Source organism: Macrobrachium rosenbergii, chromosome 8 (assembly GCF_040412425.1).
Source record: "Macrobrachium rosenbergii isolate ZJJX-2024 chromosome 8, ASM4041242v1, whole genome shotgun sequence".
Classification (NCBI taxonomy): domain Eukaryota; kingdom Metazoa; phylum Arthropoda; class Malacostraca; order Decapoda; family Palaemonidae; genus Macrobrachium; species Macrobrachium rosenbergii.
The window spans coordinates 7058060-7082070 of record NC_089748.1 but is presented as its reverse complement, the minus strand read 5'-3'; the positions used below and the strand labels follow the sequence as shown (position 1 = coordinate 7082070).

Below are 24011 nucleotides of genomic sequence, written 5' to 3'. Positions count from 1 at the left end.
TTCACCGACAGTTGTCTCATCTCACAACACAAGAGTGACCTTCAGGAAGTTGTTGATGTTGGGTGGTAAGGCACTGACTTTCCCTGCCCACCAAAGTTTCAGCATGTGGGCCAACCTGTTTTTTTTTTTTTTTCTGTTGGGTTTTTCTCAAGAGTAGCCTCTCCCTGAGGAACAGTTTGGTGCGGGGCTTGTACTGCTCTTACTGAAGGGTAGTATTGAGATAGTGGTTTAGCTGCGAAGATCAGATTCAAACTCAGTTTGTGAGCAAAGGCACTAGTAGTTAAACCTAAGGGTGTATCTAAGCCATTGACAAATAGAGTTGTGTAGAAACAACCAGCTTAGCTTTGGCAGGTGGTCCTTGTTTATCTTTTGTTCTTAGAAAAGGTAGTGCTTTTTGAGTGAAGCCACCTGTCTGCATGTCAAGTTTGGTCTGGCTGAGAGGCTAAATAGTAATTTTAGAGCCCTGATTTGGTGAAAACTTAAAAAATTCACCAAAAATGGGAAAATGGTAAAAATAGGTGTCCTTATATAAAAAGCTCTGGTTTACAGATATGGGTAAAATACAAATTACTTTAAAAACTGGTATTTCTTAATGAACATCATGATAATCTGTCTGTAATAGAATACTGATTTTCTTTCAGTGATCCACGTTTGCTACAACAACACCCAGGTTCAACTGAGGAATCCATTTTTGAATGGAAGACAGGCTTAAAAGAGAAGGTTGAGCTTGAGGAATGTAAATATAAAATTCTTCCATCCAAGATTGAAATTAAGCTTAAGAAAAAGAATGTTAAGAAATGGGGATCAGTTATACCTGCAACACCGGAAAATGGTAAGTGTTGGTTAATAATTCTGTAACTTTAGTTATAACAAGAAATTCCAGTGTAGCTTATAAAAATAAAAATTGGTACTGCTTAAAATGGTAGCACTGTTTAAAGGTAATGTTGGTAGGATAGATTAGCCAACTATTCAGGTGGTTTAAGTGCATAAAAAACTCATCAGTTACAATAGCCCATATTCATGCTCAGTGAATTGTCTGGACACTAAAGTCCATCTGAGAAAGAGACTAGATGAGAGTTACACTTAACATGTAAAGACAGATCCTTCATATCCTCAACAGTGATCATAGTCAGTATTTGTGACCATGGTGTCATTCAGTGCATTCATCCTAACGGTGATGCTAATTTCATTTTGTTTACTCTGTTTTGGAATTGTATTTTTCATTTATTTTTATCTTCCTTTTTGTGTTCATTTTTCTGCATACTTTGTAAAAGTTATTAGCATATTTTTGAACGTGTGATATTCAGTCCCCATAGGGCGATAGTGCCGTCAGTGCACTGCATGTGGTGCACTGTAGACATTACTTGCGGCTCTTTGCAGCATCCCTCTGGCCCCTAGCTGTGGCCCCTTTCATTCCTTTTACTGTACCTCCATTCATATTCTCTTTCTTTCATCTTCCATTCTATCCTTTCCTAACAATTGATTCATAGTGCAACTGTGAAGTTTACACCTTTCAAACCTTTTTACTGTCAATTTCTGTTTTAGCACTGAATGACCTCATAGATCCCAGCACTTTTATTCTTGATATTCTACTGATATCAGAGAGAGCTTAGCAATAGTCTAATAATTTTGCAGTTGTTGCATTTCAAATACTATGGACAAATTTCATTCCGTTGGATAATTTTTTAGTAAATGATACACTGGTTACCAGAATTTACCATTAGTTTCCATTTGGTACAGTCACCACCTACTTACAAACATTCATGTCACGAACATTCAGATACAGACAGGGTCACAAGGTAAAATTGTGTTTGGAGCGCTCCCCTTTGCCACTCATCAAATTTTGCTCTGCGCACCTGTTCTTCCTAGTAAGAATTTTTGCAGAGAACAGAAGAACAAAAGGAAGAAAAAGAACTTGTTTCTTTAACCCCTTCCTGATTATCCCGAGTATTCTCATGATTAAATATTAACTACCATGTGTTCTTACAGTCATGAGAATAACTTATTCATACTCACAAAATATTTCTAATTTCTATTTTCCCAATTTACCTCGTTCCTATAGGAAACGTTTAGTATGTATTTTTGAAATGTACTTTACCTCTCCATTATATAGCTTTTACTTCCATGCCAGCGGTAGTTCGACAGATAAAAAAAAACAAAACAAAAAACAAGGTCACTCGGTTTTCTGTGAATATCAATCTTCTATCCATCTACTTCCCCCACCCCCTACCATGGGACCAATAGGTACAAACACTTTGGCGGTCTGTCTACGTTTCTCACTTGTTTCAGCAGGAGGTCGAACAGTTTAATTTAGTCAGTTTTTTGTTCGTTTGTTTTTGGATGTTCTTCTAATTTTTGAATATTTACTCAGTAAGAACCTGTAAGGTAAGAGTTGCAGTAATCGACATTATTCCAGTTTTATTAACCTTCATGATATGTTGTTGCTGAGGAAAAGGTTATGATTGTTTAACTATATGAATCGTAGTTGAATGAAATGTGGTAATTGATCTGGTACAGAGAGAGCTTGTTAGGTTGTAGAAACAACTACAGTACAGTAAAGTAAACCCCTGTATTCATGGGGGATGCATTCCAGTCATCCCCCCCCCCTCTTAAAACACTTATAACTGCCTGTCTTGAAAGTTCAAATACCAAATGTATACTTAAAGTATCATCCTACATCAAATATACTGTAATTTATTATCTTATTACTGTATTAATCTTAGAAATTGTATTATTAATATCATTTCAAAGTCATCTTAAACTTTAGTTACCATTAAAAATATATACGTAAGTACTTCTAACCCTTCCAGCCAAATCAGAAAGAGAGTGAGTTACCACTACAACAAATTCAGCCAGCCTTGTACTGGTTGGGCAAAAGAGAGAGAGAGAGAGTTTATGTCTTTAATATCTTGAGGAATATTAATCCATTTCTCTTTACAAAATTTTTATGTTTGTTTTTTTGTCTTTCAAAGATGTATTTACTACACATTTTTAAAGCTTTATGAAAACACACACACACAGACACAAAGTGTGCATATGTGTTGATACCAGTTGGTTAAAGAGACTCAATTAGCAGTATCTTTTCCTGAGAGAGAGGGGGCGGGGGGCTGAACTATGTATCTATTTATTTCTCACATTCTACCTTTTGGCGAGAGAGAGAGAAAGGAAGGAAGAAAAAAAGAAATTGATTTGATCACGTTGTAGCAACATCTATCTACTCTTGGTGAGAAATGGTGAGTAATTTGACAGGTTCACCCTCCCCCCTGAGCTCCAAGACTCAGGAAAAGATTGTGGTTGAAAGTCCATTAGAGTAGATAATGTTGGACATATGTTTCAGAGCCATTGTTCCTTATTGGAGAAAACTAACTGGAGCTGATTAAGAACTACCTTTTCAAACAAAATTGGTGGTGGTGTTTTGGGTGTGAGGTGCCACAGCAACTCAGTTAGGTAGGTGGTAACTCTATAGGGATTACGTTTAGTTGTGGTTGCTCCCATCAGCTCTGTAGACCTGAGGCACAGAGGCCAAACTTGACATTTTGTGTAACACAATCTCAACCAACGGCTATACTCAGGGCCCACGTTCCACCTCCTGGCAGTAATAGGCCTCACTTGATGAAGATCCTCCCCTGATAAGTGCTTGCCATGGGATCATATGCATCAGATAAGCAGTGATAAGGACGTTTCCAACATCTGGTAATTTGGTTATAGGGAAATCCAGTGCTCAGTGTTGGAGTCAGCAAATGATAGAGGGTATGTTTCACCTCAAAAATAATGATTTTTTTATGATAAAATCGGTTTTGTTCACGAGACTTACCTGTCAGATATATATATAGCTGTATTCTCCGAAGTCCGACAGAATTTCAAAATTCGCGGCACACGCAGTGGCCGGGCAGGTGGTTAGTACCCATTCCCGCCGCTGGGAGGCGGGTATCAGGAACCATTCCCCTTTTTCTATTCAGATTTTCTCTGTCGCCGGACTGTCAACACCTGTTGTCAGTTCCTCCGCCATTTGGATTTCGAAATTTGTTGTCACTTAAGTATTTTGGTTGTTTTTTGGTATACGACTGGATCTGTGACTTGGCATACGCTCTTTGTGGACCGTTTTTGAATTTGCTTTTGACTTTTCTTATAATTAAGATGTCTTACCTCTAGCTATCGAGTCTGTAGCTTGGGTGGATGTAAGGTGAGGCTATCGAAGACTTCGATAGTTCCTCACACTTTATGTATGATATGTAAGGGTGTTCAATGCTCTATGATAATCGGTATAATGAATGTGAGGGATTATCTGAGGGTGAGTGGAAGAAATATGAAGCTTATATGCTTAAATTGGAGCTTGATAGGTTGAGGAGATCTTCCTCCTTGAGTGCATCCTTAGATGGACAGTCAGGGTTTTCTCCTACTAGTAACCCTGTAGTAAATTTTAGTACTAACCCTGTAGTTTGTTGCTGCAGAAGGTGATACCCTGGCTCTCGTGTTGGAGTCAATGCGTGCTCTTGAAACTAAAGTGAATGCAATTCAAACGCAAAGTGTTAGTGCTAGTGCCCCTAGTGTTGTGGAGGGGGCGTCAGATCGGCCCTATAATGCCTCTAGGCCTGGACCTCTGTCGAACTCCCAGGACCAGGAGGGGGCATGTCGAAAGCCGCATGAGGGTTACGGGGCTTCCCACCGATCTGGCGTCCCTTCGGCAGGTCCTGATGACGCTACCCAGGCTGCCAGGGATCGTGCACAGGCACGCATCCTGAAGGATTGCTTCTCGTCCTCCGACATGTCCTCCCCGCCTCGGGGTTGGAGCTCTCGGTTGGACTCTCTCCCTCTTAAGAGAAGCTTAGAGGAGAGGACGCTTCACGTCCTCTTCCTCTAGACGTTTGTGCTCTTCCCTGAAAGTTGTGTGGATATTCCTCCGCAGAAGAGAATAAAGTGTTTTTCGGATGATGACGCTACTCGACCCCCCTGTCGCGCTAAGGCAAGGGCTAGAGCTTCTTCCCCTGTGAGAAGGAAGTATACGTCTCTCGCCCCTTTCCTTCTCTCAGGTTCAGCCCTTCTCCCGAGAGAGTTGCTTCTCCTACGCGTAAGATTTTGTTGGGTTTGCAACAACAGCTGGATGCTCTCATGAACCTTTCAAGATTTGAAACTGCCTGTTAAGAGGTACAGACTTTCACCTTCGTCTCCTGCTTCATCTTCCTCGTCTGCTAGATGTTTTGGAGCTTCTTGTCTGTCGTCTAGAGAGAGTGTTTAGTGGCTTCCTAATCGTCTTCCCCGATTTGAGGTGTTGGACTTTTCTCTTGACTCGCGCCAGGAGCGCGTGTCTTGCTCTTCCTGCGCTTCTCACGCTTCACGCGCGCCTCACCTTGACGCCGGGCGCGCGCCTAGCCATGACACTCTCGCGCCACGCTGTGACTCTCTTCTCGTACTTTGCCACGGAGCCTCTTGTGTTGGTCACGCCATGACGCTCCGCGCTCGCTTTCAGCCGTATAGCTTCAAGTCTTGTGTTGACGCCGCTCCAGTTGTACATTATGACGCACAACTACCCGCTTCAACATCTGATGTCCTTCTTAATTTAGCCACGACTTCTTCGATCGCGGGAGTTCCCGCTTTTTTATGTTTACGATCGGTTGACGACTTCTTAATCGGAACTACTTTCACCACTCACTCAAGACCCGCCAGCTGGGGAAGAACATCCTCTTTCGTCACAGCCTTTGGGTGAAGAGAAACATCTTTCGTCTTCTTCTTCCTCTGATTATCAGACTCTGGCTATTTTACTTAAGGATCTGTTTCCTGAGACTTTTCAACCTTCGGCTCCTCTCTCTCCACCTTCGCAGTTGTCTTTGTCTTAAGGGGAGCGTTTGACGAAAAAAATCAAAAATCAAAATTTTCTGGGATATTTTATATTTGGCATCATACATATCCTGACTATCTTCTCAGAAAGTTTTATTAAATTCGCCATAGTTAGGAGTTATAAACAAAAACAGTAACCCTATCATAGACAAAATTACATTTTTCGTATAATGTAATGATAATGTCAGTATATCGGTAGTAATTTCCTTTCAGCTATGAAATAATAATACCTAATGCGTTATATGGCAACCCTGTGGACCTAGTACGCATCAGCGAAAGTCAGGTATGCCGCAGGGCAGTCAGTGGCAGTCAGTCAGTAGCAGCTCAGAGCTTGACTAAGTAAGACGTCACACTGCCCAACCTGAGCAGTGTTTTGACACTCGCTTCTTCTAGCTTCATTTTGCGAAGTTATATTACTTTGCAAGTCTATTGTTATATTTTTTGGCTTTTCAAATATGTCATAAAAACATCAAACTGTGTAACAGCAAGCAAATAAATACACAGAGAAGCAAAAATATCGTATATCTCAAAACTAAAGTTATCGACATTCTAACTGCATCTCCTCCATAACGAATGCACCGATCTCAATGAAACAAAAAACAAACGAAAGCTAAATAAATTGCCTACAAACAAGGAGCTTCCATGGGAAACAACACGAGACCCGGACCACGAGAGAGTTTTTTCCCAAGGAATGTCACTTCAAAGAGAGGTAGCAAGTGACTCCTTTCATCTCCAGACTCCATTAGCAACCAGGCTTCATTTTGCACAAGCCTGGAAAGAGAGAGGGGCAGACGTTTGGTCCCTCCTACTGTTAGAGAGAGGTTACTTGATTCCCTTCCTGTCTCCTCCTCCTTTGTTTTTTGTTTCCCAATTGCCATCCTGTCAAACAGAAAATTCTGTTTGACCTGCTCAACAGATGCTCGAGCGGAGAGCAGTGGAACAGGTCTTGGACTCGTGTTCCCGGGATTTTACTAAAGATTGTTTCTAGTCCCAAAACTTTCAGTAGGCTGGAGACCCGTCTTGACGTCAACAGGCCGAACAACTTGGTCCGAAGGAAAAGTTCAAGATGGAGACCTCGCAATCAATGCTAGGAGCCCTTCATCCCGGAGATTGGATGGTATCTTTGGATCTCCAAGATACTTATCTTCACGCCCCAATTCATCCACGTTCGATAAAGTATCTCAGGTTGTCTTGGGGGACTAGACGTACCCGTTCAGGGTTCTCTGCTTTGGACTCTGCACAACGGCCATACCACGTTGAAAACACCGCTTCTCATCCGATCAGCGGTTAAGCAACGTTGGGTCTGGTCAGTACTTGGATGGGTGACCGCCTGGGAACACCAGATGCTGTTGGCGCCACATTTTGCTCCGAGGGTGTTTACACTTCTCATGAAAAAACGCTTGCGATGCAGTTGCACCTGTCGCACGCCAGGATCTCTCTACTTGGACGACTGGTTGATTCGAGCGTCGCCGGCGCGAAAGGTATCTGGAGGACCTTCAGTTGACTCTGCAACTCGTGAAGTCCCTGGGACTTCTGGTCAATGTGGAAAAGTCGCAGCTGATCCCCTCACTGTCCATTGTGTCTGGGAATTCAGATGTATTCAGCGGCTTTTATAGCGTCTCCGTCGCAAGAACGGCAACTTCTATGTTCGATAAAGTCTCGGCCTTCTTGGGGAAGGAAACATGCTCGGTGAGGGAATGAATGAGTCTGCTGGGGACCATTTCCTCGCTGGAGAAGTTTGTTTCCTGGGGGGAGTCTGCATCTCAGGCCTCTTCAGTTCTTTTTGTTGGAGAACTGGCAAAGCAAGGAAGACTTGAAAGAGGAATTGAGAATTCTTCCTTCTGTAAAAGAGGATCTGTAGTGGTGGCTCGATCCAACGAAATTGCAGAAAGGGATCTCCCTCAAGCTTCTGAACCCCGACCTAGTGTTGTTTTTCCGACGGGTCGTCAACAGGTTGGGGGGCAACACTAAGGGGAGAGGAAGTGTTAGGAACCTGGAGAGAGGAACAGGTGTCCTGGCACTTCAACATCAAAGATTTGGCGGCTATCTTTTAGCTCTCCAATTCTTCGAGGTCCAAGTTTGCAATCGTGTAGTTCAAGTAAACTCGGACAACACTACGGCTTTGGATTACCTAAAGAGACAGGGCGGAACACTCTCTTGTTCCCTGTTCAGCCTTGCAAGAGAGATTATTCTTTGAGCCTATGCTTGCAACATTTCGATTCTCACAAGTTTTGTTGCAGGGGTCGAAAATGTTCGAGCAGACCTGCTCAGTCGGCGCCATCAACTCCTGCCGAAGGAATGGACCCTTCATCAGGAGGTTTGCCAAGATTTTTGGAAACTTTGGGGTCGCCATCTTGTGGATCTTTTCACGACCTCAAGAACAGCGAGGCTCCCTCTATAAAGCTCATCTGTACTCGACCCGGGAGCAGTTGCGATAGATGCTCTTCTCTCGGATTGGACGGGAATAGATGTTTATGCCTTTTCCCCTGTTCAAAATTCTGGGAGAAGTCATACGCAAGTTCGCGGCCTCACAAGGGACGAGGATGACTCTCATCCCCACGTTTTGGCCTTCGAACCACTGGTTCTCGGAGTTTCTCTTCTGGTTGGTAGACGTTCCGAGAACCCTTCCTATGAGAGCAGACCTGCTCATACAACCCCACTTCGCGAGATATCTTCAAATCTCCCCGCTCTGAACCTGACTGCTTTCAGACTATCGAAAATTGGTCAGAGCGAGGGGGTTTTCTGGCCAGGTGGCACGGGCCATCGCTAGAGCCAGAAGTTCTTCATCTAACAGGATATATCTAGCGAAGTGAGCAACCTTCAAGGGTTGGTGTAGAAAGAAGGGCTTTTCCTCTTCCTCTATCACTGTGAGCCAGGTTGCGGATTTTCTCCTTTTCTTAAGAGAAAACTCGATATAGCAGTTCCGACTATCAAGTGTTATCGGAGCATGCTTTCGACTGTTTTCAGACACAGAGGATTAGATTTGTCTGACAATAAGGACCTCCACGATCTTACGAGCTCTTTCAAGACGTCCAAGGTTCCTCAGCTAATTCCTCCTGCTTGGAACTTGGACGTAGTGCTCAAGTTTTTGATGTTTAGTCCTTTTGAGCCTCTCCACTCTGCATCTCTTAAGGATGTTACTCGAAAACGGCATTCCTCACGGCTCTGGCGACGGCGAAGAGAGTGAGCGGTTCGAGGCCGTCATGTGGGCTTCAAGGAACACGATGCTGTCTATTCTTTAAGCCCTAAGTTCTTGGCTAAGAATGAAAGGCCTTCTAACCCTTGGCCTAGACACTTTGAAATTAAAGGTTTAGCAGACCTTATTGGACAGGAACCTGAGGGAGTTCTGTGTCCAGTTAGAGCTCTCAAGTACTACCTTAAAAGAACACAGAACACTCGTGGTCCCTCGGATAATTTATGGTGTTCTGTGAGGCAACCAGTTAAACCTATGTCGAAGAATGCACTGGCATTCTTCATTAGGGACGCCATTAAGGACGCACACTCTAGTTGTGACGACTCCAACTTCAAGTTGTTGAGAGTTAATGCTCACGAGGTGAGGGCAGTTGCTACCTCCATGGCGTTCAGAAAAATATGGTACTCAGTGACATTCTCAGTGCCACATTTTGGCAAAAGTCAATTCGGTGTTTGCCTCACACTCTTGGTGAGATGTTTAGGTAGCATACTAAAATTGCTTTTCGCTGGGACCATACATTGCTGCTTCAGCAACCTTGGGGACAGGGGGTAACTCTGATCCTATCCCCTTTTAATTGTGTTTTTATGGTTGTTGGGTCGACTACTGGAGGCAGTCTTCCCAATCCTTTGCAAACTAACGCTTTAGGTGTTGGTTAGGTGGTTAGTAATGCTCTTTTGTCCTCTTTGTATGGTCTATGATCTAGTCACATTGTGGTCACGCCCCGTTGACAGATCATCTAGAAGTCGCCAGCTATATAGGTCACTACCTCGCTGGGGTCTCTAGTAAAGTAGAAGCAGACTAGAGTGACAGTAACCACTCAGTCAGCTACGCTATCAGATAAGGAACCAAAATAATTTTACCAATAACTGGTTTTTTCCCTAATTCTTGGCTGTCTCTACCCCCCTCCAAAGGTGGTATTCAGCTATATATATATATCTGACAGGTAAGTCTCATGAACAAAATGATATTTTAATGATAAAATAAAGTTGTTCATACTTACCTGGCAGATATATATATTCATATTGCCCTCCCTCCTCCCCTCAGGAGTCAGTGGCGTTAGAAAATCTGAATAGAAAAAGGGGAATGGTTCCTGATACCTGCCTCCCAGCGGCGGGAATGGGTACTAACCACCTGCCCGGCCACTGCGTGTGCCGCGAATTTTGAAATTCTGTCGGACTTCGGAGAATACAGCTATATATATATATCTGCCAGGTAAGTATGAACAAACTTTATTTTATCATTAAAATATCATTTTTTAGTTACCCTCTGTCATTATGATTCCTCCCTGCTCCCCCTCTTAAGAGAAGAATGACAACCAAAAAATTCGTTGTCTTACCCCACCCTCCAAAGAGTGGGGGTAATTATATTATTATTATTATTATTATTATTGAAGACTTTGAAGAACAAACACACACTTTTAGGATGAGGATGAAATAAGATTTCCTCTCTTGTGTGTAACTCTTGGTATTTTGTTAAAAATTCACCTAGAAGCCTACTGCCCGCATCACCTGATAATGACATTAGTCCCTGTAAAGCGTAAGGATTTTTAGGTGTATTTTTAACAATTACAGTATACCAAGATTTATATAAAAGAAAAGTGTAATACTACTACTACTACTGCTACTGCTAGCCTCCTGACTCCAGTTCTTGCATTCAGGTGGTGTGACATCATCTGTTCATTCAGTAGCAACAGAACCTCTTGGTAAGGGTAAACTGCAGCTTCTTCCTCCTTGGGGCACCAAAAATGATCTGTGGGGCATCATGTGTAGCAGACACTTTCATGACAGCACTGCCTTCTAGAGTGCACATGATTCCACCATACCTTCAGAATATTTCTCCCTCAAACATTCATAGGAAGAATGGGAGGTATCTCATCTCTACTATTTTTGGATTCTGCACATTTCTGTACTGCCTTGACTGCTCCAGCTCGACTTCAGTTAGACAGTCTGTTTTGATTCTCTCTCTCTCTCTCTCTCTCTCTCTCTCTCTCTCTCTCTCTCTCTCTCTCTCTCTCTCTGATCCCAGCTTAGGGATACACTGCAAGGAGTGTATGCTCCTCTATGCTTACTGTCTCTGCTGTGGATTCAACTGAACATGGGACCTATTGCTCTTACTCCTCCTCCTATGAATTTTTCCCTTTCCTTCTTCCTCTTTTGTTGATGACCCTAGCATGGTATTGATTTATGGAAGTCACAGCTCTTGTAACTTTGAAGGAGGGTGGTGTTGGACAGTATGCTGCTCCTCCCGTAGAACTAGAGTACCTGGTTAACCCTTAAACGCCTAATGGACGTCCATACGCTTAGGCGAAAAATTGTCTGTTGATGTCAAGTGGACGTATTAATACGTTAACTAAAAATGCATTTTTTAAATATTGGCGGAAAAATAATTATAGGCCTAGTTTATGGAAGGTTTCAAATCACGCACTTTGAGGGATGCTGGGAGTTCACGGATCAAGCTGTTGTTTTGTTTATAAGCGTCACCCAGACGCGCATGCGCAAATTCCTCCTTCTCGCATGACAGACAGCATCAGCGCCGACCGCGGAACGAGAGCGATTTTTGACGATCCGTGTTTTGCAGAACTTTGGGAGAGTGTTTATGACTGATTTGTGCTGCAACAGGACGTTTGCAGAGATGTCTCAATCTGTAGCCAGACTAAAAGGCGATTACTGCCTTTCGGTAGTGAGCGTGTGAGACGAAAGTTTTTAGACTGGGATGCTGGAGAAGGACCCAGCAGCCTAAGTGACCCAGCTTCTCAGCGGTTTGTTCGCCCATGTGTGACCGGCTTAGGTTTAAGGACACATCCCGGCTGTTTTCACTAACAGGAAGCATCGGGTTGTCCTGAGGGGCATCCGTTAAATTTTGAAAAAACTTTCCTTCGCTGAAAATCCTGGCATTTCTTGAGTCACCTTGTCGTAATTTTTTCGCCGTGATTATATTATTCGTTACATAAAGTGTTATACATCAAAATGTGCACAATTTCATGTAGAATACAACAAAAAATAAATCATTCTTTTAGCTTTTAACAGTTTTGAAATATTTTCATTTGAATCATGATAACTGACATAAATTTTAATATTCAGTCAATTTTGACTCTACCGAAATGCTCGAAAAACGCAATCGTAAGCCAAAATTCTTACATTCTAGTAACAATCAATCATTACCTTTATTCTGCAACACACGGAAAGTCTTCAGCACAATATTTCGATTTATGGTGAATTTTTGAAAAAACTTTTTCCTTCGCTCCACAAAAAATCCTAGCATTTCTTGAGTCACATTGTCGTAATTTTTTCGCCATTTTATATTATTCGTATTTGAAGTGTTATACATCAAATTGTGCGCAATTTCATGTAGAATACAATTGAAATATTTTCATATAAATAACAATAAATAGAAAAAAATCAACCTTCGGTCAACTTTAACTCGATCGAAATGGTAAAAAAATGCAATCGTAAGCCAAAATTCTTACATTCTAGTAACAATCAATCCTTTACCTTCATTTTGCAACAAACGGAAAGTCTTTGGCACAATATTTCAATTTATGGTGAATTTTTGAAAAAAACTTTTTCCATCCATCTTTGTGAACTCCGCTAAAAATCCTAGCATTTCTTGAGTCACCTTGTCGTAATTTTTCAGCCTGTTTATATTATTCGTTACATAAAGTGTTATACATCAAAATGTTCAAAATTCCATGTAGAATACCACAAAAATAAATCATGATTTTAGCTTTTACCATTTTTGAAATATTTTCATATAAATAACGATAAATAGAAAAAATCAACTTTCGGTCAACTTTAACTCGATCGAAATGGTAAAAATGCAATTGTAAGCTAAAAACTTACAGTCTAGTAATATTCAATCAATTTCCTTAATTTTGAAACAATTGGAAAGTCTCTAGCACAATATTTCAATTTATGGTGAATTTTTGAAAAAAACTTTTTTTACATCCGCATATCTACAAATTCATGCATCATTTTGTGATAATATTTTCTCTGTGTTGCTTTAATCGTTTTTACAATTTGTTATATACCAAAATCATCGCAATTTAGTGTACAATACAACTAAAAAAATTAACTCATTAGCTTTAACGTTTTGCTTACAGCTGATTTGTATACAATTATATACGAGTTTTTTTTTTTCTTACCAAGTCATATATTCCAATATTTATATATGATAATGATATTTTTTTCATTTCTGATGGTTGCATACTAAACTTCAGGCAATGAGAAAAAAGGAGCCAAAATGAACTTTAATCTTAAAAACTAAGCGTGCTGTGATTTTTGAAAAAACTTTTGTCCGATTAATGCTAGCTCCTAAACGCCGAAGGACTGCATGGGAGACGTTTTTGTAAATAGGGCTTCAGCGTAACCTAAGGGTTAAGCTTAGGGAAATTTTTATGTTGAATCATGATCTTAGTACTGGTTCCAATCTTGACAGACTGATGACCCTAAGGCACTAAGGGTATGGTGTACATCCAGGTGAGGATCCCAGGGTAGATACCACTGCAGGTAATAGTATGGCTCCTCCCCCTCCCCAAAGACAATTTACAAGGATGAAATTGATAATTAAAGTGGTAAAACCTTAATATCATTTAGTAAACCTAAAAAGACTAAGTACCATCATGACCCAACCTTGACTCTCTTTGACTCCCTCTTTTGGGGGTGGAAGTTGGTCAGGGTTTCTAAATTTGGAAACTGACCAAAAATTTTCAGCATTAAAATTAGAAAATTATTTATTAAATATGCATTCATCAGCAGAAATGTCATTCAGACAAATAAAAGATGTGGCTTATAGAAGCCACTACAAAAAGTAAGTCTGAAGATTGCCAAAAAATATAGATAACATAAATATAAAAATGAAAAAACATGATACTGTGAACAGCATTCAGGGTACCATTGTACTTAATGAGAATAATAAACCATTGAAAAAGAATATACTATTAGACTCTTAAAAAGAGATATCCAAAGGTCCAGGATTGTGAACTCTGTTGTACTCTACCAAGTAAACAGAGGAATAAACAAATATTAAAAATTGCAAAAATAAAATTTAAAAGTCAAGATCTACTTAAAAAAAATAAAAGTTTTAGGCCAAAACAGAGAAATAAGACCATATGTCACAAAGCACTACAGTGTCAGAATTGTAGTAAGTATAGGCATGCAGAGAAATATTGTTAAAATGAACGTCTATATGTGTATTGTGGATCTGACGAACATGCCACGCAGTGGAAGTGCAGTGAACCAAAGTGTATATACTGTTGGCAAGAAAATCATGCAAGGTCCAAAGAATGTATGTATTATATATACAGGACAGGCAGTCCCCGGTTATCGTGGTGTGATGACAACCGAAAAACATGGCTAACTGAAAATCTGCGATTTTCGGGGCTTATCAGCGCTGAAAAGTGCCGATTTTCGGTTATTGGCGCCTTTGTTAGGCATGTATTGGCGCCAATACCCAATTATAGGCACTGATAAGCAGAAGTCGGCGATTTTTGGTGTTGAAAATTGCTGATTTTCGTCGCTAGACAAGCGCTGTAAAACCGGATTGCCGTTAACCGGGGCCTGCCTGTTCAGAGTTGAAAATGTTAAAAGAATGAACAGGGTTATCTATAAAAGAAGCTACATTAGAATTGAAAGTGAGAAGAATTCAAGATCTAAGAAACCTATATATTCTTCAATAACAAGAACCAGTAGTGAAACAAAAATGTATATAGGTATTGCCCTACTTACAATGGGGTTAGGTTCCAAAAAACCCATCGTTTCTTGAAAAAATCGTATCTCGAATATGGCCTACCCTACACCAGGGTAATCAGTACCATCTGTACATATATGGTAGCCTAGCCTAGACTACACAGTATACTCTATAGATATACAGTATAGTAATTATTAGTGTCAGCTAATTCTGCAGGTTCAGTGCAGATTGACATGATAATTTAGTATAAAGAGAAATTGAATAACAAACAAGGCCTAGCCTACACTTTGGTATATCACATACGGTAGCCTAGCCTACATTATAGTGTATTCTGGTTTCACATATTAACACCGTATTATATAAACATCAAAATAACGAATGTGCATCTTTTCCATGGATCTTTTGAAAAGTTATGCTTTACTACACTATCCAATTGTATATAATCTCATATTGCTTTTGCATTATAAATTGCAACCATAGTGATCAAATGTTTTGGTTTGGGAATCGATCACGCAGTGTTTATTTCACCGCATTTAACTCAGTTCAGAGCGCTTTTCTTGCTTCTAGTTAGCTTAAATAAATCTAGATACTTTATTTATATGGGACAAGGATATTTTTCGTTAATACAAAATGGTTTTAAGTCGAAATATAACTTGAATATGTCTCGTTGTGAAATTAATTTAGCAATTTTTTTCGTTAATAGATGATGATGGCGGCTGGCCATTTGGGGGCATGTTTTTGTGTAAAAAAATCAAGATTCGGTTCGCTATTTTCTTTTGATTTCATCATCATACTACGAGCATTTCATATTTATCTTTTATCAGTGAAAACAGCTGTAATATGTGTTCTTTCATGCCCAGTAGTTTTTATTAAAATACTCTCTCCAATTTTATTGACGGTTGACTTTCATCCATGTTGCCAATGCACGATAATTTATAGTTATTAGCAGCTTGAACATTCTTTTCTCAGCTTCAGCTACAACTTGCAGCTTAAATTTACTGTAGCAGTATATTTCCTTGCCAATCTTTTCTCCAAAGCGGATAAGGGTATAATGTAAAAATATATCAGTCCCATTGTACTTAACGTTATTTTTAACCGTTAAACGCTGAGCCTCTATTTACAAAAGTGTCTGCCGTATGCTGGCGGCGTTCGGGAGTTAGCGCTGAAGCGGATGATTTTTTTTTTTTTTTTTTTTTTTTTTTTCAAAAAATCACAGCACGCTTAGTTTTTAAGGTTAAGAGTTCATTTTTTACTAATTTTTTTTTTCATTGCCTGAAGTTTAGTATGCAACCATCAGAAATGAAAAAAAATATCATATAAATATTGAAATATATGACAGCACGAAAAAAAAATTCATATATAATTGTATACAAATCGCACTTTGAGCAAAACGGTTAAAGCTAATGAGTTATTTTTTTTCTTTGTATTGTACACTAAATTGCGATGATTTTGGTATATAACAAATTGTAAAACGATCAAAGCAACACAGAGAAAATATTATCACAAAATGATGCATGAATTTGTAACTCACTTTTTTAAAAACAAGTTTTTTTAAAATTCACCAGAAATCGAAATATTGTGCTAGAGACTTCCCTGTTTGTTGCAAAATGAAGGTAATTGATTGAATAATACTAAACTGTAAGTGATTTAGCTTACAATTGCAGTTTTGAACCATTTCGAACTCGAAAAAAGTTGACCGAAGGTCTGTAATTTTTTCTATATCATGATTTATATGAAAATATTTCAAAATTGATAAAAGCTACAACCATGAGTTATTTTTTGTTGTATTCTACGTGAAATTGCACACATTTTCACATATAAAACTTTATGTAACGACTAATATAAAACGGTGCAAACATTACGACAAAGGGACGAAAGAATTTCTGAGATGTTCGGCCGAGTTACCGAGCGGACGTAAGGAAAAAGATTTTTCAAAAATTCACCATAAATCGAAATATTGTGCTAGAGACTTCCAATTTGTTGCAAAATGAAGGTAAATGATTGAATATTAACAGAATGTAAGAGTTTTAGCTTACAGTTGCGTTTTTCGACCAATTCTGTCGAGTCAAAGTTGACCGACGGTTGAAAATTTGGCAGTTATCGTGATTTATATGAAAATATTTCAAAACTGATAAAAGCTACAACCATGAGTTATTTTTGTTGTATTCTACATGAAATTGCACTTTTTTCATATATAAAACTTTATGTAACTCTAATATAAAACGGTGCATACATTACGACAAAGTGACGAAAAGAATTTCTGAGATGTTCGGCCGAACTGCACGTGGACGTAAGGAAAAAGTTTTTTTCAAAAATTCACCATAAATCGAAATATTGTGCTAGAGACTTCTAATTTGTTGCAAAATGAAGGTAAATGATTGAATATTACTAGAATGTAAGAGTTTTAGCTTACAATTGCGTTTTTCTACCATTTCTGTCGAGTCAAAGTTGACCGAAAGTTGAAATTTTGGCACTTATCATGATTTATATGAAAATATTTCCAAACTGATAAAAGCTACAACCATGGGTTGTTTTTTGTTGTATTTTACATGAAATTGTGCACATTTTCATAACTTTATGTAACGGCTAATATAAAACGGTGCAAAAATTACGACAAAATAACAAAAGAATTTCTGAAATTTTCAGCCGAACTTACTCTTGAACTCCATAAGGAAAAAGTTTTTTTCAAAAATTCATCATAAATTGAAATATTGTGCTAGAGACTTCCAATTTGTTGCAAAATGAAAGTAAATGATTGAATATTACTAGAATGTAAGAGTTTTAGCTTACAATTGCGTTTTTCTACCATTTCTGTCGAGTCAAAGTTGACCGAAGGTTGAAATTTTTTGTAGTCGACATACGGTACGTCCACTCGTCACCCGACAGACAATTTTAGTCGACTTATAATACGTCCAGTCGGCGTTTAAGTGTTAACATAACTACGGTAATTGTTTAACCGTACTATGGTTGAAATACAAGCAAAACAGTTGTTATCCGATTCGGTTATTAGCAAAACAATAGTTTCTCGTTCAGTTGTTTATGGCTGTACGCACTTTTGCAAGAGTATAAGGTAACTATCAATACTTTTACCATTCTCTTACTTTTTTTAACTAGAAGATGGAATAAAGAGATGGAGGAAAAGAAGTTGGCCTATTGTAAGTTGGTCTCTCTTGCTGCCTGTTGTATGCTTTTGCCTGCGCCCACACGAAATTTTAGAATATTTTCTAAATGTTGTATCGGTATTAATTGCTAATCCCATCGTAAACTTGAATTATCATAAGACGAATTATTGTAACTCGAGCACTACCTGTACAGATAGTAGTCACATAGCACAGAAAAACAAATCTCAAGAAGAAAGTAATGCTTTACAGAAAAAAATAAAATGGCAAAGAGTCAAGAAACAGGTACAAATGATATTGATATTTTATCAAATTCATTTGAAGTATTAATGCATATAGGAACACAAGAAGATACTACTACAGAAGTAGCAGAGGAAAGTTGTGATGGACTGGAATTTAAAGATAAAAAGAAACCTTTGGAGAGAACACCACCCGAACTGAAAAAACACTATTATTAGATAAATATCAGTTAAACCAAAGACAAAAGATATGAAGAAAGAACAAAAACAAAAACAAGCGATGAGTATACCTTTGTCTCCTTAAATAATAGTAAAAAATATGGGGACAGACATTCAAAACACTGAAAAAGTAGAAGAGAACCATATCATAGATAAGAATGATTATGTTAAGGGAGAAGAGATTACTCCATCACCAATAACTGGTACAAGAACAAATGAAACAAAAAAATATACTTGATAACACTTGTGGATGTAATGAATGCCTCATTGAATTGTGCAATAATAACTCAACTATAATGAAAGATGGTTTAACAAACATTGTCAGAATTTTTGAAATTTAGAAAAAAGAAACCTCTGATTTGAACACCCATGAAAAAGGTTGCATGTGTATTGAAGACTTGGTTTTTATAAAGAAAAACAAAGAAATGTCATGAGTAAATTATTAGAAAAAATCCAGCTTGATAATACAAAAAAGAAAGCAAAACTCGACTGCTATAGCATAATGTTTTTAATATCTATAGTATACAATGGAATGTAAATGGTATGCAGACCAGATTACATCCAGGAGAAATACGATTACTAAAAGAATATGAACTAATGATGATATGTCAAAAAAATGTATCAACCATAGGTAAATACACCTTAGCATCTACATCACGAGAGGAAGAAGGAAATTTAGGTACAGCCATATATGTACATAACAAGTAGTTTATGACAAAGTACCTGTAAACGTTACTGACTTGCAAATACCAGTTATTAAAATCTCGTTAAAAAATTACTATGTAATATATAATTTATACAACTAGCCTTATAAAAATTATGACATTGAAAAACTTAAATAATTACCTAACGGTGCCAAGGAACCTATATTATTAGTAGGTGATTTTAATGCTCACAACCCAATATGGGACTATAATTGTTCAAACTCAAATAGAGCGGGAAGTAAGATAAAGAATTATTGGATTCTAATGACATGTGCTCTATAAATGATGACGAAATCAGCAAATATTAAAAAACACAAAGAACATTTTCCTCAGTTGACTTAACTCTGTGTTCCTCAAGATTAGATTGGAATACAGTTGATGACTTGTACACCAGTGATCATTTCACAATATTGATTTCCTTATTACAGAGTAATCCAGCAAAGCATATCCCTCACTATAACATATATAAAGCAGATTAGGAGTGATATGAAATGCACACTAAGAATACTGTATCCCACCATTTGAATATTTAAAAGACCATAATATAAAACTAATAAATTGTGTTGATTTCATTAAAAATGCTGCTGATAAAGCAATACCAAAATCAAAATCTTATCCAACAAAACACAAAGTTCCATGGTGGTCTGATTAGCTAACAGAATTAATCAATATAAAAGACCCTGTAGGGAGAGTAGGTAATTTAAATTAAAAAATTCAACAAAATTAATAAAACATTACCGATGTGGGGAGGAAAATTTACAAAAAATTACCATATTATTACTAGAAATTGATGTATTGAAATCTCTTTACAGCAAAATATCTGCAAAATTTAAAAAAGAAGTAATATAAAGAAGAATTATTTCGTGGAGGATATATGTATCAGACACCTTTAATAATACTACTGCTACAGTCAGCCCCCTGCCTATTTGCGGTTTGGATTCCTGGCTCTCCTATTCGTGGAGTTTTCTGTGAAATGTGTACAGTAAACCCCCCGTATTCGTGGTCTTACTATTCGTGGACTCATGTATTTGTGGATTTCTCTTTGGAACATATCTACCCATTATTCGTGGAAAATTAACCCATTCGCGGTATTTTTCACTGAGAAATATTCACTAATTACAGGTAGTCGTCTTACGACCTATGAAAAACTGACCGACTTTTACGACGGCTACGACAATATAATATATATAATAATATTTAATTTTATATTTTGCTAAAATACGCCGAGTATTATAATACTTTTTCCCCGCTACCGCAGCGCTCATATCCAAGAGATGCTCAGCTTTCGCAACATAGTGTGTTTGTGTCGTTCGTGGTAAAAGAATCATATTTTTGTAATGTATTTTGTATTTCTATTTTTTTGCAAATAAATGTAATAACAAATTACCAGATTTGATGGCTTATAATACGCATGTCTGCATAGGACCAATTTCAGCAGGACACTGAGGGAAAAAATAAGGTTTCCTAGCCTATGCTCATATGATTTTGGTAAGTAAAACTGTAGTATTAGGTTATCATATGCATATTGTTTCTTACCAACAGAATCAACAAAAACATTAATAAAGAAGTTATTTACCATATTTATATTTATCAAAATATGTATTATACAATCAGCCATTTATTACGATCGAATGTTTCATCTGCTGCTGAAAGCTACCTCATAGGTTTAAATAGATCGCAACATATTCATTTGTAAACATTGTTTCTTACCGCCAGAATCAACAAAACATTAATAAAGATGTTACCTACGGTAATATATGTTATATATATCCATTATATATTATAAAAGTATGCAATCAAGGGGTAAAATTCAATAAATAAAAGTGTTTCCTATGTAACAGTTCGAGTCTCGTGAGCAACTGAACAAAGCCATGTTATTATTCTTAAAAGAGAATGCTAGCACGAAAGTTACTAAGTATCAACTCAACGGCCTTGTTATTATGCCTAAAGAGAATGGTAGCAGGAATTGTCAACCACCAATTGATCGGGCCATGTTGTTATTGTTAGCAGGAATTGCCAACTACCAACTGAACGAAGCCTTGTTATTCGTAAAAGCTCTCGAGATAATCACCAATAGGTGGCAGCACACGCATACTGTTTATATCTATAAATGTGGAATGCGGCGATCCGCTGTAGACGCAATTTTATAATGATATTAACATTTTAATGAAAATATCGATAATAACAACGTGATATTGATTATAATACTAGCAGTAGTAATTGCGGTGATGGTAAGTGTGATAATGATAAATAATTATAATAAACTTTGTTTTTTAATAGGTTATTAGGATAACACCTAATTTTACACTAGGCTACAACATCTACGTGACGTTTTCACGTATAATTTCGCCAAAATTCTTAAATTTTGAGCCTACATTATACAAATTTTTTAGGCCATTTTTTTGTTAAAAAGTGCATCTTATACGCCAAAATACGGTATGTATTTCATTCAAACCTATAAATAAACAAAAGTAAATAATACGTTTTAATAGCCGATTGGCAATGCAAATGGCGGATAAGAAAATGTAAACAGACCAGACAGATGGTTTGAATGCCTACAATAAAAATGTTAAATACAGTAATAAAAGTAAGTATTAATCAAGGAGTTCAAGCATGATAAGATTTCATATGCTAAACGTAAAAATAGGTACTATACATGCACATTTTTTGGATAATATAAAATGTATATGTAGGCTAGTCATACTTAGGAGATATGATGGATAATATACGGTAGGTACAGAATACATGTACATATGTGGTTGGTCGACTTACGACGAGATCGACTTCCGACCGCCCACTGTCAGAACCTAATGCCGTCGTGAAGTCGGACTACCTGTACTGTATTTTCATATTTTCATGAGTAAGTGTGCTTTTTGTGATAAAACTATTAAAATACTCGGGTATAAGCATTTTTAAGTTTTTTTTTTTTTTTATAAAAATTGGCAGTTCTAAGTGTTTTTAGAGGGGTTTTAAGTGTTCACGGATTTTAGCTATTCGTGGGTGTGTGGTACGCATCCCCCACAAATACGAGGTGTTTACTGTATCCACAACATTTGCGGAATTTTTCATAGGAAATATTCACTAATTACTGTATTTTTATATTTTCATGACTAAATACATTTTCATGATAAGACTACTAAAATAGTCAGGTATAAGCATTTTTAGAGGGGTGTCAAGTATTTGTGTTTTGTAGCTATTCGCAGGGGGTTGTGGTCTTTATCCCCCAGTAATCCCGGGGGTTGACTGTATACAAGAAATATGAGAAAAATTCAGGTAAATAAATGGTACCCATGTTAAACCACGTAGACATGCCATATTAAACAATGAAAAAAGAATACTTAATCTGAAAGAAATGAGTAATGCAATAGGAGAAAACTTAGCAGATGTCAGTGGTGATAGAAATTTAGGTGAATACATCTGCACAAAGAAAAATAATTTAGAATTGATAACAATAAATTTTGAAACAATAGAAGGAGTATTAAAATAAAAAGTTCAGTATGGAAGAGTTGGAATGTGCTCTTGAACAGCAGTAAATCTGCTCTTGGAGGTGACAGTATTTATTTGGAGATGATCTGCCACTTAGCACCTTTGCCAGTCATACGTATTACAGTTTTATAACCATTTGTGGATTAGAAATTTATTTCCAGATGAATGGCAAAATGCCATAATAATTCCTATCCCAAACTTAGAAAGGTTTCCAGTAATGTAAATAATTGCAGATCAGTTTCTTTAACAAGTTGCTCATGCAAATTACTAGAAAAATGATAAATGCTCGACTAACATGGCTCATTCAAGAAAATAAAATTTTGACTTCCACTCTGTTCGGGTCACAATGTAATAGATCTACATTAGATTCTCTATATCGAACTTAGAAGACCACATATATAGAGGATTTGAACGAAAACAAATTACTATAGCCGTCTTTTCTAACATTGAAAAGGCATACGATACTACATGGAGGTATGCAGTATTAAAAATGTATAAAAGTAACTTTTCATTTGAGAATTGTTGATGTATTGTCAAAAACATTTCCATTTGAAAATGGTGTTCCACAAGAAAGCTTCCTTAGTGGCACACTGTACTTTAGCTATAAGTAACTTCAGTAATAATCTTCCTGTTGGAATTGAAAGCAACCTATGCATGGATGATTTTGCCATATTTAGCATCTTGCATAAAACATACAGAATGAATCATTACTAAAACCATAATAAAAATTGATGAATGAGCCTCATCTGTATGCTTTAAATTTTCCATAGATAAAGCTCAGGCAGTCATATTTTATAAAAATAAAGTGTGGAAAAATGGTGAAGCAATGGATTTATAAAACAGAAATCATAGTACAGGCAGTCCCCGGTTATCAGCAGGGGTTCCACTCCCGGCAGCATGACAATAACCAAAAATTGCTGATAACTGAAAATCAGCGGTAATAGCGCCGATCCCTGGTTATCGGTGCTGATATCCGGTTATCGGCGCCGATAGGGGATCAGCACCGCCAGTAAGTTGCGGTTAGCGCAATAACTGGGGATCAGTGCCGATGACCAGGGGTTGGCACTGATAACTGGAGATCGGTGTCGGAAAATCCTTTCATTGTTGCCACTGGACAAGCGCCGTAAAACCTGACCGCTGATAACCGAGGCCACCGATAACCGGTGACTGCCTGTATACCAATTGGCTAAACAGCAAAATTTGCAGGGATTAGTATTTGATACGCTTGAATTGTAAAGCCCAAATAACATACATAAAATCAAAATGTATAAGGTCATTAAATCTAATTAAAAAACTAGTGAACACTACTTGGGAAGCCGATAGACATAATCTTACTTTACTGTGTAAAGCAACAGTGTTGTCTGTTGTTGATTATGGGAACGAAATATATGGCTCAGCATCAAACGCAATACTGAAAGCGTTAGATCCAATTCACAATGAAGGCCTTAGAAAATGTTCAGAAGCCTTTAGATCATCACCAACCTCATCTTTACAAGTTGAATGTAGTGAACAACCACTGCCTCTCCATAAA

General features: G+C 37.8%; 1 protein-coding gene and 1 pseudogene across 2 annotated transcripts in view; both read left to right on the top strand.

Moving 5' to 3' along the window:
* The window catches only part of LOC136840581 (ubiquitin carboxyl-terminal hydrolase 19-like), a 270035-nt gene that overhangs the window by 48661 nt on the left and 197363 nt on the right, over positions 1-24011 (top strand). For both annotated transcript variants that reach the window (XM_067107228.1, XM_067107229.1), the window contains exon 5: positions 642-832. In XM_067107228.1, coding sequence (XP_066963329.1) covers positions 642-832 — 191 coding nt within the window. The remainder of the gene's footprint in view (positions 1-641; positions 833-24011) is intronic.
* LOC136841317 (5S ribosomal RNA) lies at positions 7074-7190 on the top strand (annotated as a pseudogene).